The sequence below is a fragment of the Chelmon rostratus genome, chromosome 23 (assembly GCF_017976325.1).
Source record: "Chelmon rostratus isolate fCheRos1 chromosome 23, fCheRos1.pri, whole genome shotgun sequence".
NCBI classification, from domain to species: Eukaryota; Metazoa; Chordata; class Actinopteri; order Chaetodontiformes; family Chaetodontidae; genus Chelmon; species Chelmon rostratus.
In genome coordinates, this window is record NC_055680.1 from 11,871,521 (window position 1) to 11,891,361 (window position 19,841).

The 19,841-nt window shown below is 46.6% G+C and overlaps 1 protein-coding gene across 5 annotated transcripts in view; it reads right to left on the reverse strand.

The window, feature by feature from the left end:
* Positions 1–2,279: 2,279 nt before the first annotated feature.
* Positions 2,280–19,841, reverse strand: part of pcdh7b (protocadherin 7b) — a 103,251-nt gene continuing 85,689 nt past the window's right edge. For 3 of the 5 annotated variants that reach the window (XM_041965169.1, XM_041965171.1, XM_041965170.1), the window contains one exon: positions 2,280–4,195. In XM_041965169.1, coding sequence (XP_041821103.1) covers positions 3,723–4,195 — 473 coding nt within the window. In that variant the 3' untranslated portion in view covers positions 2,280–3,722. Of the gene's footprint in view, positions 4,196–5,497; positions 5,517–19,841 lie in introns of all 5 variants that reach the window. The other 2 variants (XM_041965172.1, XM_041965173.1) reach the window with 2 other exon arrangements.

Below are 19,841 nucleotides of genomic sequence, written 5' to 3' on the forward strand. Positions count from 1 at the left end.
ACAAAAAGCCGTCGTCCAGATTTCTTCTCAGTGATTATCGGGAAAGAAAGAAAGAAACTATTGTGTGCTGTAGTCAGTGTAGCTGCCAATGCATTGGCATCCTTTCATTCGTGTCTATCAAGAGTCTTTGTTTTCATTTTATCCGCTCCAGCGATTCAAAGCATCACCTTGCAATATCATAGCAAACAGCGCGCCGCTCTTATTTGTCGGTCAGGGTTTCATCACCTACTGATATGCACATACTGTAAATCCATGTGTGAGTGTTTTGTTGCTCGGCACATCCTGAGGTGTGTGTTCTGTCAGCTACTCTCCCATGCAGCTCCCCCACCCCCCCCGCCGCCACTTCCACTCCTCCTGGTAAACCGTCACATTAGCATTTTTATCTCCAGGCTCCCTCAACTTTCAGCAGTCAAATGTCTCCAAGCATTTTTTTCCCCTCCCCCCACCCCCCTCCTCTATCTTTCTATGCTTCTATATTCAGTCCTAGAGCTTGTTTCATGCACAAAGAAGGTTACTTGACCTCTGATGTCATACATGTACATGAGTGGAACACGACAAAAAAATCCATTATATCATTATTATTACTACCAACAAGCAACTTTTGAATGTACCTGTACTCATTCGGTAATGCACTATGCTAGGAAATGGATATTTCAACAAGATAATTGAACCCGGTGAACAATAGCCATTTGAGTATTAGTCTTACAGGCTCACTGACATTTGACTGGTTGTCCTCCAAGAAGCCTTTGACATCATGGGATTTCATCTAAGATATGCAAATGTAGTTCAGTCCGCTCTTAAATGCCACCCCATCTACTTTTGTAAGCAGGTCAACGTAGTTTTATGCACCATTCCGAACCAACATTTAATCATACCAATTGGTATAAAAAGGCACAATTGCATATTTGCATTCACTCTAGTATTCTTTTTATGTTGTTTTTTTTTTCATTTTTTTTTCTTTTTTCAGAAGCACTCTAAATATACAAAGTGGCAGGAGAAAAAAAAAGAGAGGAAAACACGTTGTACATCGTCATGATCATTTCCACGCTTTTGACTGGTGTCGTGTGAGAAACCGATGCATGGGGCGACAAAGTAGAATACAAGGCGGAGGTAAAAATTTGCAGATCTCACGGTATAAAATGTAAATGTCGATGTAAAAGAAACGTGGAGGATTTTGTGTTTGTGTGTTGATAAAAGAGACGTTGATGATGTTTGATTAAGTATGAAAATTAAAAAAAAAAAAAACAGTATGGTCTTAATCGATGTACTAAGTTGTACTACATGTTTCTTTAGGTATAACAAAAGCAAGCAACAAGGTGGATTTCCATGTTTACAGGGAAAATATTTTTTTGTACATTTTGTTTTACAGTTTTTTTCTTCTTCCTTCTCAGTAAGTGAAGTAAGTTCCCATTAAACGTGCAGTAAAAAGTAAATATTTATGTATACAGTTGATAAGTATAGGAGCACTTTCTTTCGAACAACGAGTAGTACTTACAGACTATAGATTGCCGGAATGCACAAAAAGCAGCTCCGGTCAAACCAAAGGGGTTTTGCTAACATACAAAAAGTTCCATTGCATCTGATATTCTTTTGCTTTATTACAGTCATGAGATTTTGCGCCTCTGCAGCTGCGAAAAACAAACATCACTGTAGACAGGGAGGCACAACATCTCAACATTGTCATGTGTCTGTGTGTAAGTGGTCATTAAGCGTCAGCTCTGAGGATGTAATGGATGCTTGTAAGTGAGACATCACATTCTTATCGTTCGATCTCAATCCTTCATTTAAAAAAAGCGTCCTCATGTTGTGTGTACTTAAAGCAAAGTTCTCCCAGAAAGCTATTTTTGTGTGTAACGGGGGCGGGGGTTGCTTCATCCTGTTCGCGAAGCTTTGGTTTCACTCTGACGCCGTTTTGTCTCAGCCTGGAATCCGAAAAAACAAAACAAAAAAAAAAACAAAACAAAAAAACTTCCTGGTATCTGCCCGTACAGACGTTGCTTTTTGATTGTTCTCCATTGAGCTGATTCTTACATTCGTGCTCAAAGACGCCGTCACCACGTACTATGGAAAGCAACATCTACTGGTGCTAAAAGGACTCTTGGACAGCCGCGTGTGGGTTAATGTCACCTTGAAGGCTTGAGAAGAAGTGAAAAAGAAGTTGATGCTTGTTGGTCACGTGTACATTATGATATTTATTGCTCAATCTATCACACAACAAAAAAAAAAGTAAAAGAAATAACAGTAGAAAGCTGTCCTTGCAGCTGTTTTAGGACCGGCTTGGCCACGTTTACACCCTCCTAAGCCTATTATCGGTGTACATCTACATATACACTAAATATAGCCAAAAACACACACACTATATACTGCATATCTGGCCCATACACACATACAATTTCAACTGCACCGCCATAATTTTAATCTCGGCATGCCACACACTGTGCTTACCCAGGATTTTCAGTCAGTGCGGCAGCGCCGCTTGCCTCAGTTAAAAGAATCAGCTTCTGCGTATGTGTGTGTCCGCGTGTGTGATTGAGAAAGACAGGGCACGTTATCACGACTTTGATATAAACAGTAGCATCGCACTCAGGTGATCGCAATACACACGACCATGTACACGCATGCTTTTTCCGGCCGACGCGGCGATATGTCATGGCTCTAATTTTGCATTTCGTGAGAGGGTATTGGTCTCAGCGTCGCCAATCGGAGACAAAGAACGAGAGACTGAGGAAAGGTCGCAAGACAAAAGGGAATGAGAGCAGTTAGCGGTGTTGCTGTGGTCCAATGTTTATGTACAATGAGTGACTTTTCACCTGTGAAGAGCGTACGCACTGGTAAGTTAGAATCAGCCGTCATGTGTTCATCATAGTGTACCAGTGGTGTTGTAGTCTGAAGCAAGGTGTTGTTGCAGCAAATTCCAATTCTGTCCAAGGATCTCCCTTTCGAGAGACGACTGACACAAGTGCTGTTTTCTGGGCTGAGTATTTAAAGCTTAGTCTTTCCCGTCCTTTACAGGATTTGAATACGGACAAGTTTTGGTCTGCTATTGAGCAGCTTTTTATCACAAACAGTCAAGATGACGGAATCCACGGACAGCTCGGTATGACATTACGTCCATAGTGTTGTTGCAGCCACTGAACATCATGGCCGGAGTGTTGCACTGTTCTGAAATTAAAAAAAGGCATAAGCAGACACACCTTGAAGTCAAAATAGTCCACATGTACAACTTTGTTTCTAGAAAAAACATAAACAGAAAAAGAAACGGTCTCTTTTTGTACATCTTCAGGGAATGGGGCCTTCATGGGGGACTCGGAGGGGGGGGGCGGGGGTAATGCATGCACGTACTGTATATGTAAAATGAGTTGATTATTGTACAGATTGACTGTCAGGCAGCAGATCATGTCCCAAGAGCCCGACTCGCCAGTTGAACAGCCTCATCCCACGTCCCATCGCTGCCCTCAACAGTTTTTCCTCCTCCTCCTTTCTTCCAGGTCATGGCCGGATTTAGCACTTTAAAAATGGTACTATGTTTATATATCCACTTAGATTTTTCATTAAGGAGCTGTCGTAAAAGTCTTTGGAGAAAGTTTAGTCCTATCTTGTGTAGAACAAGGGTGGCTAAAAGCTTCTAGAGCCGTAACGGTGGTGGGTAAGCGACTACGCTTAGTGTTGTAGTGTTAATGCCACATGTTGTGGCACAGCAGCTGCGTCAAAACCCTCCCAGCTCACAGGTACACCTCCCGTCGCGTCAGAGTACCACAGGACGTGGGCTTGTACTCCCCAGTAGGCGCCAGAGGGATCTCCTCGGTGGGGTGGCCCAGCGCCTCCTCCCCGCTTCCCGGCGAGCCGTAGGAAGGCGAGCCGAAGGCCTCGTAGGAGGAGGAGGAGGAGGCCAACTTCTTGTTGAGCAGGTTGCGATTGCGGTCGCCCATCATGTGAGCGGCGGTGGGGTCTCCGTTGGCCATGGCGGCCATGGCGAGGGTCTCTTGGCTGCCGGGCTGCTCTGCGCTGCTGCTGCCGCTGCCGTTGCCGCTCATGAAGGTGGAAAGCTTTGGTTGTTGTGGGGTGGTGGTTGACTTGGATGGCCGCCGCTCAGGCGACGTGCGCACAGGCATCCAGCAGGAGTCCGAGTGGCCGTACTCGTCGCATTCCCTGGTGCACTTGCCAGTCATGGCTACGTCAGGCAAGGGCCGGGCGTCTAGAGGAAGCAGAGGGAGAAAGACAGAAGTAAATGATGCTGTTTGTTTCGCGAAAGTGGGGCATTTTAATGAAAATCTATATTATCTGGCTACGTAAATTTCCTGGCACTAAGTGTTTGGTGCGGTATGTGTCACATGACTCGGCTATCATGAATTCCTTAATTAGATGCGTGAGTCTGTATTTTCTCCCTCGTGACGTCATCACCGCATCTGAATGTTAATGGACAAGGTGAGAAAAAACAACAAAAACTGGTCACAATGGTCGCCAGGCACCTATTGTCCCAGCTGATGCAAGTTCTGAATTTCATCCCCGGTGAACAGAATTAAGCTGGTACGGATAAAATTGCATGTTTTCATGCAGAACCCACACCCCACATGACAGAAACAGAAAACAACAATGAAAAGAAGACTCCACTGGCTACGACAACAGCCTCAAACTAAAAAACAGTGGCGTGAATCAGAGTTGAAATAATGTCATGCTTCAAAACGTGTTTGTGCTGAGAGGGGAAGGGGGGGGGGGGGGGGGGGGGGGGGCAGCGATGGAGGGAGAAGGGGGGAGGTCAGTTTGTGTTTTTCAGTTCGCCTTGATCTAAAATTTAAGACGCACAATTAAGCCTGCTGTGTGTGTGTGTGTGTGTGTGTGTGTGTGTGCGTGTGTGTGTGTGTGAGAGAGAGCATGTTTGTGAGATGGGAGCACCAACAACACCCTATTTTCTTATCTGGTGATTGACAGACGGCAATCACATTCTGATCTAAGTAGCTTAATAGCTTTGTGTGGCTAAATCGCCCTGATATCCTCTTAAATCCACTAATAGGGGTCTTAACCAATTACCTAGCTAGGAGCTGGCCTCAGATTAACTACGTCTATTATTGTGGAAAGCAAATTATGTGCTTACAATGCTACACCAGGACAACAGGTTGGACAGAAACCCGACTGTCAGCGACGACAGTCAGACAGTGCAAGAGTTTATTCCAGTGCAATATGTGAAAGATAATTATCCCAAATACAGCAAACCAAAGCTGAGGAGCTGGCTCGATATAAGACAAGAACTGTAAGGCGGGAAGGGAGGACGGAGTCTACTCCAAAGCCCTGACCAAATGCTTAGACATTACACAGTGCCAGAGTTAATACGAGTGCCAATGTTACAGAGATGCTATGTTAGATGTAATTTATTCATGACCTGATGCGAAGTATGGAAAACCAAAATCAAGCAAAAGCGAGGGTGAGTGCAAACCAAGCCAAGCATGCCTTTGCCCATATTAAATAGAAAAGAAAAACAAGAGTGTGGACCATGGCTTACTTTTAATGCTCTTTTTCTCCTGTAAAAGAAAAAAATAGAACAGAAATCACTCTTTATGTTTTGCACTTATGCAATTATATATTTATATAGACTGTATGAGAACCCTTGAGCAGCATTGAAACTGCAACTCAAAGACACAACAGCACCACAACAGTGTTTATGCAGAGCAGACACATGACTGAGGACACGATGCAGCCGAGACAAGGACAGCAAAGAAAGAGGAGACAGGTAGAACAGAATGACAGTCCTCTGCAGTCCTGAGTGGACTTTTCAAATCAACAAATGAATCGCTTGTTGCACTACGGATGCCTTTCAGAGAGGCATTCGACTTTAGTTTCAGAGTGCCATTCCTGTGCTGCCAGACACCTTATTTCTACCAAATACCTATTAGGATGTCACAAATTAACTTTGCAAAGCGTGGACTGATGACTGCCAGTCAATATATCGCCAGCGCCTCGGGGCGCAACTGCCACTTGATAGAAAAATCAAATAACTTTTTTGTCATTAGCGAGACCAAACAACTGAGCACTTCTGTTTAATGAAATGTAAATGGCCAAATAAATGAGACGAAAGGCCAGAAAATAAATAGAGGGGATGCATCACAAATGGTTGACATGCCGGCTGATGTGGTGAAAGTGATAACAGTGGCTATGGGTGGGAGAAGAGGCCCCCTCCCTCCCTCTCTCTGGCTCGCCTCGTCAAACACAGCCGCCAAAGAGACAAGCGGATCCCAGGTACTGATCGCCCCGCTCATTTGCACCCGCGATCGAGCCATCAGGCCTCCCGCAATGCGCAGCGGCTCTCGCGAGGCCTCGCCGCCCCTGCCCCGGTCGCCCCTGCCCCGGTCGCCCCCCCCCCCCCACCCCCCCCGTCTCTCGCGGGTGAGCGGCCGACCTTCGGCATCACGGGCTGCCGAGGTAGTTAGCCGGCGCTCTTGTGTGTTGTGTGCGCAGAAAGGAGGCTGATTATTTCCTAGCCATGGTCCATTGACTCTGCAGGCTTGCTCAAAATGAAGACGTTTCCCACTGTGTTAATGAATTGGGCTGCTATATCAAAGCAAAAATGCTCAGTTTTTTTTCCCTCTTTCCTCCTCCAAAACTGTCACCTCCCCCTGAGGTTGGGCCATCAATATGAGTACTTTAAAACCACTTAAATCCATCTGTCCTGTAGCTCTGGACAAATAAGTGATCTAGAGTCGGCCTCAGCCTGGACTTGCACTTGAACCTGTTGGCTGAAGGGAATGCTAAATTAATTTTAATATCCCCTCAAAGTCCGTCAGATTATTTCAAACTTTACTATAAATGTAAGTCGGCAGAATGAAAGCATATGCATAACAATGTGGCTGAGAAAAAATAAAATCAATTGTAATTGTTTCAAGTGTTTCTGCGGAGAGGACACGCAACATTGCTTCCAAACATATCCATAGGCCCTTTCAAGACCCAATTCAGAAATCAGGATGTAGAAAATATCTTCAAAGAAAAGCCCCGAGAGCACGAGCAGCAGCGTAGCAGGCTTTTGTTACATATTCACAAACATCCCGCGAGCCCGCGCTATCAGCCGCAGCATAACACAATACAAGTGGGTCACTCTGCTGCGTTGAAAAGCCTCCCCGCGACACTGAGAGCTGAACAAGGAGGCCCTCCGTCACAGGTTACGTCCCCGGGGCTCGGGCCTTGTTCGGGGATCCAGAGCCGGGCGCAGTCTGGGCGCCGCGGGCGGGGCCCTGCTATCTCCGTCGCTGAGAGAGAAGAGCTTTCAGCCTAGCGGGGAGGGGGGCGGTGGCCGCTCTGTTCATAGTGGCCCGCAACGTGAGCCATTAGCCCTCATTTGCGCTTACTCAAAAGAGGCTCCCGGAAGAGCGAGGGAGAGGTGGATCAGGGGAGCGACGGGCAGAACGGAAGAGCGGCCGCTTTCCCCGAGATGTAATTCCATATGGACAAAAGTCGCACGCCGCTGAAGTGATGATTACCCAGCGAGACGCCACTGCCGAGCAGCGCTCTGAGATATTTGTGCCTCACACCGTCTACAGTGAAGACTTCCTTCATTTGTGCGAGGCTGAAAGTGGGCCAGCGGCTGCACTGGTTGAGCTGTGGCTTTTCTTAGCTGGCTTTCTTAGCCACCCTATCAGCTGACTAGCTTACACTGCGGGCTATTTCAAAGAACCTCCACTGCCGGGCTACAGCAGCGATTTGATGCGGCGTCTTTAGCGCCCGCTAAGATGCTGCAGCGGTAGAGAAGGGTGAGACTGTCATCGCTTCTGGGCATATGTACGCTAATGTCTGTTGCGTGGGCATTTCTGGGCAATTACAGATCAGTGTGTTTGTTTGTGTCGTAGTACTGTACACTGTGTTTTCACAGCAGCGTGTCAGCAAAGTCCACTTGCCAGTCCGCGTTCATCTACGTCACCAGCGCTTTCGCTTCTGAGCTGCCTCGTCCCCCGCACCATCACTCCTTTCCTCCCCTTCCTCGCTCTGTATTTCGCTGCGAAACACTGCTACGCAGACTGAAGCGCCACGACCTTTTGCCCTCTTTTTTCCGGCCGGCAGATTCGAGCCAAACAGCTGAGGCACTGGGAGGGAGGGATGGAAAAAAAAGAAAAGAAAGAAAGGCTGGGAGGGATGAGGACAAAACAGAGGTGATGTGCCTGCATGCATTTCTGTGAGACTGTGTGTCTTTGACAGACATTGCGGGCGGCCGGACGGCAGATAGGGGTCAGAGCGGAAAGGGAGGAGGAGGGCGTGAGGGAGAGGATGAAGAAGAGACAGAGGGACGGAGTGAAAGAGAATAAAGGAGAAGGAGAGCGAGTTGAGGAGGGAGAGTGTGTGTGCTGAGTATAGCAGGGTCAGGGCCTGGGAGAAGGGAAACAGCAGATTGAGTGGAGAAGACAGCATGGCTGCCTCTGGGCCGTCACAGGCCAAACACACTGCCAAAGAGAGCAGTGGAGAGGAGAGAGGAGAGCAGGGGAGACAGGAGGAGGGGAGGAAGAATTGAGGACATTAGCAAAGACAGGAGGAGGAGAGAGGAGGGGGAGAGAGGACAGAAGAGGGACACAGGAGAAGAAAGAGTGATGATAAAGGGAACTTTGAGATGCACTGCACTGTAAATAAATCCATGTGCTCCAATGTGCTCTCACACATTAACTTATCAACCCAAAGAGCTTCATTTAGCCTTTACAAGGTTTCAAATTATCCCTCCAACAATGAAGTCCTGTGTGCAGGCACATGCTCACCTCGCCACTAACTCAATAGGCTTCCATCACATTACCTACATTAAGGAAACTAAAAAAAAAACCCACACTTTAACCTCCAAATCGCATTCACACCCGTGCACATGGTTCCAATTTGAAGCCAGAATGTAACATCTTCTGGATCGAGACCTGGGAAAAGACGGTTTTCCAGGCTGGGGGCAGAAAAGGCAGGAGAGGGCGCCGGTGTGAGGAAATGCGCCTCGCAGCCCCTCATCAAAGGCCTCCCCCCATACGGACGGATCTATTTCGCACGGCAGATCACGCGCAGATCAGGCCACGCGGCAGAGGGAGGGAAGATTAAGTATTTATCCTGGAAAACCAGCTGTTGGATGCACTCCTGACAAAACAGGAGAGGAGAAATGAAGGAGACGAATGTGGAGTGATACAAGGAGGCGGCAGCAAAAACAAGGATAGGAATGAAGCTCCAACTACAAACAACACCAAAGCGAGCGAGCGTTATCGCCGCACTTCCTCTGCAGCCGTCTTTCTTGTTTCCCCCCGTTCTACTCGTTCTCGCCTCTAATAGGGCCCCACTTAATTAGGCGAAACTTGCCGACTAATTACGGTGTAAGATCGAGGCTCCCCGTGTTTGGCTGTCTCGCTTCGCAGGGCCCCTGTGGCATCGCCTCGCAGCTGAGAGGTCCTCAGCATCAAAGACAGACAGACGCCGAACTCGCACAACTGTAGGTGGCTGTGGGGAGGGAAGAGGAAGGAAATGAGGAGAAAAAAGGGAAGGAGAAGAAAGAGGGGCCTGAGAGGAGAAACTAAGGTGAAGGGAGGAAGTGTTCCTGAGAGAAAGGATAGCGAGAAAAAGAATAGGTGCTGAATTATTAACGCTGTGACGGCGAGTTCAGACAGAACAATATCCACAGGAAAAAGCGATATTTGTCTTTCTCTCGCTGAGATGTTTGCCAGACAATTAAGGAGGGATGGATGAGAGGAGGCGACGCAGTGGTGCAGGGGAAAATGAGAACAAAAGGGGAGTCCTGGGGAGCAATGACCTTTTAAAACGCAAGTCATGGCGTGCACCGCGAGCCACGGCATTAATTGACGGCATTAACGTCAACGGGGGAGGTTTTTTTTTTCTCCAGCGGCACGGTTAAGTTAAATTCAAACCTCAAATATGTAACCCCGAGATCTTGTCAGCGGGAGGCCGAGGCGTTTTCCGTCCCTCTTAATTACCGTTGTAAACAGGAGATGTGAGAATCGTCCCCGAGCCGACTTGACCCGCGTTTTCAAACGCATTCCTCCCACGTAACCTTTCTCGCTTTAGCGGCGCTGCTCGTAGGGCCAGCCAGAGGAATGCTGTTGAAAGCGGCAGCAGGTGATCTATTCTCCGAGCTCCTTGAAGTATTTACCGCCTGGCAGGGGCAACTAAGGGAATAATCTGGAACCCCCTCGCCACAGCTGCCACGCCTCAAGAGGTGCAGGAGGGGAAAAGAAGAAGAAAAAAAAGAAAGGGAACAGAGAGGTTGAGAGCGTGAGTGAGAGTGAAGATCCAGAGGCCCTGATCGAGTTTTGTAATGAGCTGTCACCTCCTTTTGCCTCGCTTTTTCGAGATGCCCGACCTCTGCATGGAACAAAGACTCGGCATAAAAAAGACTCACGAAGGCCGTCCAGTGCTCGCAGGAGACGTTTTCTCAGGCTACACGTAGCTCGACGGCTTCCCTTTCACTCCTCCCTTCGTTAGCGGCTGCTCGTGCGCTAACTAGCGCTACAATCACACTGCAGGTAGGCATTATGGGTATGATTATGGCCGCGCTTCTCTTCCAGCAGGGTCAATACTCCTTCCGGAATAATGAATGCACTGCGGCCTGCTCCTGAGATAATTAATTGAGGGGAGATTAGCTAGCATAATTTCATTCTGGTGACGATCTCTTAGCCAATTATCAAATGCGGCCTGCGCTCTTCCTTCCCCTCTGCACATGTCCTCGCTCTCCGGGTCTCTACCTCTTTCTGCCTGTTTGAAGACCCATAAATAAAGCGTCATGCTCCCTCATCTATCTCGCATGTGTACGCGTGCTTACATGCGTGCAGGGGCGCGTGCGGGGAGCGAAAGCACGCCGCGCGGCAAGTGGCGGACACGTTTTTCGCCCGTTTTCTCCGTTTGGGGCGGGAGGGGGGCACGCGTACATGGATGTGGGGCTGGGCAGACCGGTGTCCTCAGAGCACATCTGACCCCTGACCTCATCTATAAGTGGAACAACAGCAGGATGAGGCGGAGAGGAGAGAAGCAGCGTGACTCATCCACTCTGCTAATAAGAATGATGCTGCTGGCGTCATGCCACACACACACACACACACACACACACACACACACACAAGACGACTGAAATGAAGCTTGAAACAACGCCTAACTCAAAAAATAACTTCGGAATATGCTCTGAAATCCACAAAATCTGCAAGCAAAGGGCTTTTCTCATCAGCCTTTCATATTACCTTTGAAGCATAACGCTCACAATCACCTTGACTAGCTACAACTCACATCTTTGTACATGCAATTCATTTACGCCTGAAAAAACACCCAATTACAGCACAAAGTACCACAGCTCTTTTTTTTTTTTTTTTTATGTGCTGTTTTCTTCAGCATGGCACTCTGAGCTTATACAAAACACTCTGGAAGACCCCGGAAGGATTAGCATTAGCCGCTCTGCTATGGTGCACACATGCAACACTGCTAGCAACCGATAAAACAATATGGCATTCTCAGCTCATTTTTGCACCACACACACACGCACACACTGTGTGGCTCTAGCAAACGCAACATTAACCATGCAGCGTGTGTGAAGCTTCTGTGTGTGTGTGTGTGTGTGTGTGTGTGTGTTGAGGAGCCACAGACAAGACGAAAACAGTATTACTTGATAAGACAAACACAGGATGAAGGGGTGGCGGGTGTGTAGAAAATGGTAGGGCTTACTGAGCAACTGAGTGTGTGAGCGAGGGGTTAAATCAGTTTAAAAAAATGTGTTTTTTTATTGTTTATTATTCCTCTAAATTCTTTCTCTCTCTCACACACACACCATCCCCCCATCCCTCTCTCTCTCTCTCTCTCCAGTCTTTAGAAAAAGAAGTGTCATTGCTTCTCCTCCACTGTTACTCTTATCGCACACTCCCAGGCGCACTCGCACAATAGCCTGTTTTACACCATTAAATGGTTATTTGTCAAAATACAATTTCGATTAAATCCTCCCTAAAATAAAAAAAAAATGGGGGGGAAAAAAAAGTCAGTGATTTCTGTTTTTTACTGATCGTGCTAATGTGAGAGAACATCTGAATCATGGCTCGGCGCACTGCTGTTTCGAAGATGGTTCGGGGGTTAAAAATACGACAGCGAACGTAGCTTTGGTGCACACAGTTGAAATGAATGGCGGCTGCACAGAGCACAGTCAAAGTTCAGCACATGTTCGGCCCCAAGCGGTGAATGAAATACGATGCTTTGAGTGTTACACCACTCGGCAAAGACGCTCCTGAAACGGGCAGCAGATTTGCGTCAGGATTTCATTATGTGTCTTGAATTTAGCGTGACCTACATATCTCGAATGCTCTTGTGTTCATGCACATTGTGTCAAAATAGACCCAAAAAAAGCAGAAAAGCAACTTTAAATATGATTTAAAGAGGAAAAAAAGATTGCAACAGTCTGTCCTCCCAATGAAAAATGTCCTCTCTCAACATCCAAAACAAAAGTTCCACCTGTGAGAAGCAGTTAGCAGTGGCTGGCTAGCTGGTTAGCTTGTGAGTCAGCCCAAAAAAAAAAAGAAACACCCACTACCTACCATGCTTGTCATCCTGAGTGTAGCAATTAGCTCTCAGCTGCTAGCACAGTCTAGGCCAGAGCGAGCTGAGCATGGTGAGTCACGACCTTAATGGACAGCCAGTGGTAGAAATGTGGTGGGGGTAATTATGCTGACCTCAAGGGGACAGGCTTTCAGTTTTCCGGCATGTGGGCTCATAAACAGGAACACTGAGCTCCACTCCAGGGCGAAAGGGAAAAAAAAAAAAAAAAAGGCAAATTATCCAGGGCCTGTGTTTCCCAGAGGGATTAGTTTTCTGTGTTTCAGCAGGTTCACAAAACATGATGGACTCTTGTGTTCTACCTCAGAACTCTGAGGGGAGCTGTGCTGCTGATTTAGGTCGAGGCTTGATGTTTACTTCGCTAATTCTGCCTTTTCATCAGTTTTGTGGGGGTTGTGAACGTCACACACGTCATCAAGCAAAGAGCTGCTTTCACCCCACTTTAAATGCTTTATTTACATGTCGTCTTGGTCATCTTTCCCATCGTGCCACCGTGGTTTTTGACTCCCAGGCGTCGTCATTAAGATGCCGGGACGTGACGGCGCTGCCAGGCACGGCACCGCAGTGTAGCACCCAGGCAAAGCCAAACAAGGGATCAGACAGGTTTTAGAGACGTTTCCCTTCAGAACAGACAGGACTCCTACCAGGAGGGTTAAAAACAAACTGCATCAAATGGCTGTGCACAGCGCGGCCCCTTGATGAAAGTGTTTAAAGGATGTGCCAGTCAGCAAATAGGTTCTCCAGCACCTCTTTAATGTATCCTCGAGTCTGACCGGGGTGCCTCTGCTGTGAAAAACCTCCCGCGGCGTTCGAGTGTTCAAACACGGAAGGCTTGTGTGACAGCGCGGCGGCCTCACCTTGCGCGGCAGACATCTGCCGAAGGAGGATTGATCGCCTCATTTTGCACGCTAGTCATACGCATGCACAAAAAACATGTCCAGGCAGACACACGAAGTGTCATCATACACCGGGCCCGTTCCTGCGAACGGAGGCTGGGGAACTCGGCGAGAATCGCCGTCTTTGATTTCTCGAGTGCCTTAAACACTATCCGGCCACTCTTGCTCAGGCAGCTCAGAGCGATACAGCCTGATAACGCCAAGGTGTCCTGGATTATAGACTATCTCACAGATAGGCCACAGTTTGTTCCCTCCCGGAGCAGTATATTGGATTTGCTGCTGCAGAGAGGCACTGTGCTGTCACCTTCCTTATTCACTCTCTATCTTTGACTTGAGACTCAACTGGGGGTCACGCCACATCCAGATTTCCTCTGATGATTCTTCCATTATGGGATGCATCGGTCACGGAGAGAAGGGGTGTATGAATCTGGTGGGGAGATCTGTGGGGGGGCCATCTGCGGATGCGTCCTGCAGTTTTCTCTTTGAACTGTGGCATACATTAAACAAGTAACTCAATAAACAAGATGCGAAATTCAGGTGTTACTGCAGCACTGAGACAGACGTGTTGATATAAAAAGAGAAACATGCCAAATTAATAATTATAAGAAATTAAAAACAGGACTAGTGTCGCACTGTCTTGGGCTCTCGAGGTGGGATCAGTAGCAGCAGTTCAGGATCTTATGTTATAAATTAGGGTAACATGATATCATCGAACATAACAGTGTGCACCAGATTATTCGAGATTAGAAGAGTTTATGTATTAATATCAAGACATTATGTGATAAATTTTGCAATAAACAGTGCATACATTTGTATGTATATAAATATATACATATATTTATATATACACACATATAGAGAGAGCAAGATAGATAAATTAATGTGCATGTGTGATATATACATATATATTATTAAAATACCATATGCATGCAGTGTGCATATATACTGTATATGTACTGTATTTATACTGTATATAGACTGCATGTATGCATACATACATGCATATATATGTATTTATACAGTTTGCATATTTTCTGTATATGTGTATACTGTATGTCGACTGTGTGTGTGTGTGTGTGTATATATATATATATAATATTCTGTGCTATTATTATTGTTATTGTATTCTGTCTCATAATGTTTGATATTAGTTATTATTAATATTAGTAGCACCTAGTGTAGATTAGGTACATTTACAGGTACATTTCAGTACATTTACAGTCTCCATCATGTATTTTGAGGATGACAGCACAAATAAGAAGAAATAATAACGCGTGTACATATTTTTCTATGTTCTGTGTGTTTATATGCATGCATGTATCAAGTGCAAGGACATGCAAGCTGCGTGCGCTCCACCCACGCCTTCTCCCCATCCCTAAGAGCTTTTGCATGTTGGGTCAAATTATGCAGCGTGAAGAAGCAAAGAGCCCATCTGAACATTTTCACTATCTTTTACTCCCTGCCCTGCTTCACCGGCAAAGGGGGTGTCAGCGACAGCGGCAAGCCACATCTTAAACATTCATCGGTGCACGATTCTGTTTCCAGCAACAAGCGCCACAGGGAGACAACAAGGCTCTTTTCAGTCATCACTCAAAAGTCGCTTCCTATCCTTGGAGCTCCACATCTCGATGTGAATGCAATCGGAGACTGGAAAGCAAGATTCACATTAACATTCGCATGAATCACATGGACGAGCAAGAAAGGGAGATGGCTGGAAGTGAAACAGGCCCTGGATTGGAGTCACTAACCATGCCACTCTTTCAACCCACAACACACACCCTTCTTAACAGGCCAGTTTAGCAATATAGAACTACAGCACCATGTCTGGAGCCATACACAGTGTATTATTTAAAGCACCAGGGGCCCAATTTGTCACTCTGGTGGGCTCATCACAGGCGAACATCCTTTATGAAATGCACTTTTCACGCTGCCTGTCGGAGGGATCAAAGCAGCAGCAGCCTTGCCCGTTTCTCCCTCTTCAGTTTCCCTGCTCCGATTCCCACTGACAAAATGAGTCAATTTAAACCAAATGGATCCCCTATCAAAATAACGAGAGCGAGCCAGGGAGACGGACAGGGAGAAAGAGATTCATATCGTGGGTGGGTGAGGTTTGGACTGGTGGGCAGTAACTGGGGGATATGGACACTCAGCCTCTCTTCTATTGACGGAAAATGGTTGGATATAGAGCATAAATGCCATCACTGTATTAGAGTTTAAGCCAGTTTTCAGCTAAATGGAGAAGACTGTCAGACTTAGCATGTAAAATGTCAGCGTTTGGTGGAAATAGGTCCGTATCGATGTCATTTTTTAGCATTCAAAGCTTTTTTTTTTTGAGGTTTTTGAATGAAGATTTGAATATCTGTTCATCGTGATCATCATTAAAAAACAAACAAAAATCCTTGGACAAACTCTTCAGTTTGAATAAAAAGATTCATCAGATTAAACGGGTTAGCTGTTTTTCTATTAAATCAACTGTCTTCCGCATAAATACATTCTGCAGTCGTTGGTGTGGAAGTGATGAAGTCTTGATGGAGTGCCAAGCCAGTGCAGATACATAATATGATCTTTCTTTTTGCAAATGTTTTGAAACGCTAAACACCAGGAATATAGCACTAGATAAAAACATGTTGTGATTTTGCAACCGAGCATCTTTTTTCAATACATGTTGACTTTTGGACTTTACATCGCTCTGGAATTATTAGAAACTGGATCACAGGGGTCAGAAACAATCTCACGTAGCCACCACTGGAATCTATCTCTACATACAGCATAATACTTATAATAATATTAGCAGAGCCTGATCTTTATCTGCAACTGTGCAGAAATACCGGGGTTAAACAGGATGAATGGACATGGGGGGGCTGCACAGCATTCAAATGTTGATTTAGAATTTGAACGTCAACATTATGAATGAGGGTTTGAATTATTGGATACAGCCCTTGCCTTTTCAGTAATATCCAGTGGAGGCTTTAGGAAACTACAACGCCAGGACATGCGAGTTCAAGCAAATTCTTAAAGAATTTAAAACATGAAAGCGTACCATGCTTCAACACTCCTGCAGAGCACACACTGACTCGGATGAGGCGGTGTCACAACCCTCCAGCTAGCAGCAACTAAAGTCAGCATGCCTGAGTTTCATCTCAGCCTCAGGAAAAGGCGTACTTGGTGTTTGCTATGTTAGCGAACACGTTTGCAGTGCATCAGCTGTTAGCTCATGTGGCTAACATTAGCTGCATCCTCGTTTTTTTTTTTATATATATATATAAAAAGGTTGATGAGCAGCTTGTTCAGAGGGGAGCTGATCATGGGCTGCATGCGGAGGGCCGCTCCAGCACATACACAGAACCGGCTGTTTCCAAAGCTTTGATTCTCACCAGCACTGAGCTGGAGTTGATCAGCAATTCTTGAGAACTTGCTGATATTTCATGCAAATGCTACCGATTGCACCTTAAAGACACCCTTGAAGGTGCTAAATTAGTACCTGAGGAGTTCAAAAGCCTCGGCACTCTGTACGTTACTTCTGGCTCATGTGATACTCAAATTAATTTGACATCAGATGACACCGAGTACATAGCAGAACTTCACCGTGCCTTTTCTCCTTTGCCTTTGAAGCACAGAAAACATGCTTCATTATTCATCCAGCTTGACAGGCCTATTTTCCCCACCCTTGTAGCCCCTCTCCCACCGCCACCCCCCCACCTCGTTTTTAGCAAAGCTCTCGACCAATTGATTTTTCCTCTTTCCTCTGTCTGCTTTCCCCCCCTCCCTGTCCTTGATTCTCATGCTCCTCGGTTGTGGGAAATATTTATTCACATTGATCGACGACAGAGCTGATGGGTCTTTCATGAGCGTCAGAACTCAAACTGTTTTTTGTCCCACCGATGTCTCCAAATATCAATCACCAGTGGGAGAAGCGCGGGCCGGACTACAGATTAGGGCGATAAAGCCCCGAAGGCCAGACTCATTTTCCTACACGAGAGCAGAGAACAGAAAAAATATACACCAGACACCAACCGTCTGACCCGTGATGGAGTGTTTGTGTATTCTGTGATGCGTCCTGCGAGCTGTCGGTGCTCAGACGCAGTGTTTTAAGAGACAAATAGAACTTCTCTCCGGATGATTGAAATACCTGAAGCGGATCCAGGCGCTGGCTAAGTTCAGGCCGGGGGCGCAGAGTCGTTCGTGGCGCTGTGCACGACGCGCTACGGAGGCCTGCAGGGAGCGCCCTGATGATAATTCCTGCATCTGCGTGGTCTCCATTAAAAATGCAGCGCCGACAGGATATTTTCCGCATCAAATTTTCATAGCATCAAGCCGTCTCGACAGCCCCGTCTTAGGCTCACACTCGCACAGCGGTGAAGTCCTCAGAGCCGACGTGTCTCCCTTCCTCCCTGAATGAATCCAGTATGGTTTATATATGAGGGATGCAGACAGGGTGTTGTGCCATGGTTCACAGTGGTATTCCTTAAGGGCCTTCCACGACTGTGTGTGTGTGTGTGCTATCCCCCTGATGAACACCGTCAACGCTGACTCACACGCGTGGACGCACACGTACACAAACATCACCGTTTGCAGGCTCTCCTGTCTGCACATATATTAAAAAAAACACATGAATTGTGCTCAAGAGAGGCTGAATTTTTGTTATTCACAAAAAAAAAAAGGTGTGGAAGTTGCCCTGGTGCCTCGTTACAGGTTGTCATTCACGCCTAGACAACAGTATGTGTGTCATATGTGACACACACATACATTTATAGTCAGCAGCCCACACGTGTAGTACTGTACAGGCCGTATAGTACAGCTGGCGGCCAAACTAGTAAACACATTATGTTTAATCCTCACAAATATCATGACCCGATCTGACTCAACTGCTCTTTTCACATTTTCATATTCATATTCTGCTGTCGCATCCAAGATAAAAGCGCATCATTCCGGCAAAAATAAAACTCCACAAAGCCCCGTTCCACCATTTGCTGCGTGCAAGGTCATATGCAAATAAGCTTCCCTCGCGGTGAGGGAGACAGAGGCATCACCGTCCGTGTCAGCGTCGTGTAAAAAAAAAAAAAATAGGCAAAAGAGGCTGCGTTTGATAAATACGCCCGGTGCAAAGTCGCACGCTTCTCCCTTGGCCTGAGCAAGCAGTCTGCGAGGGAATGGAGACCTCCGGAGGCTTCGGCGCCGTTCCGGGGACGATGAAGACTTTCGCTCAACGCGTTGGTCGCCTCGCTATCGCGGCCGCGCGGCACGCTCCAGAAACAGGCCAGCGACTCGCCTCGGCCTCCATTAAAACCCTTATCGTGGAGAGAGCTTTCAAGAAAGAAGTTGTAAAAATTATATTAAACTAATAGTTGTGGATTTATCACTTTCTATGCACAGAGCCGGAGAGAGAAAGAGAAGAAGAAGAAAAAAAAAACCTTTTGATGACTCCCAACTTAATCCTAGCAAAGCTGACAGAGTATTTGCTTTCTATCCAGTTCACTGGTTGAAAGATTAGCATTATCTCCGTCCTTTTGATGAAAAGAATACACCAAGAATAGGACAGAACAGTTGAAACCAGGCTATAACATACACAGCGAGTGAGTCACACGAGGGTCTGGCACTATGGAAGGCCATGCCGCGTTAATACCTGATGAGCGCCACTTGAAGGGGAAAAAAAAGCAATGATATGTATTTACTTCCTTTGTTTCCTCTTGAGGGACGAATGGGAGGAGGGGACGGCAAGGGGGGGGCTACAGTGGAGTTTGCAACCAAATTAAGAGAGAGAGAGAAACATAATCAGCAAGTGGTAGAGAGAGAGAGTGAGAGATGCAAGTGTGTGTGTGTGTGTGAGAGAGAGAGAGGCTGGTAATATGCTTGGGAATTTAATAAGGCTCAGCGCTCCTCAATAATATCACCCGCTTCACAGAGTCCTCTGGGAAACATGAAATGTGCCGATAAAGGATGATGCCTCCCTCTGACAAACGGGGTGTGCTGAAAGCGCCGTAGAGGAGGGGAGGAAAAAATAAAAAAAATAAAAAAAACAGCCACGCGCCGCAGCCATAGCTAGCGCACATGCTAATGCGCCCCAGGCTACACTTTAAAGAATTATTCACTTTCTTCTCCTTATGCTGCAACTCTCTCCAACCCCCCCTCTTTAAGGTCACACACACTGTGCACTTATTCAGGCTGCAGCTGAGTAATGTCAGCTTTATCCACGGAATTGTTGGTGGACATGGGAGGTGCGTTCAAGAGAGCTTCCTGTTTGTGGGTTTTTTTTTTTTTTTTTTTTTTTGCTTGTGTGTGTGTGTGTGAGCATTTAAGCCTGTCCAGCCGTGGTGAATATGCAGAAAGCTGCAGCAGAGATTTGTCATGGCTACCGCAGCTCTGCCTCCGTGGATGATAAAGAGCGAGAAGTGCTTTCGCAAGGAGAGG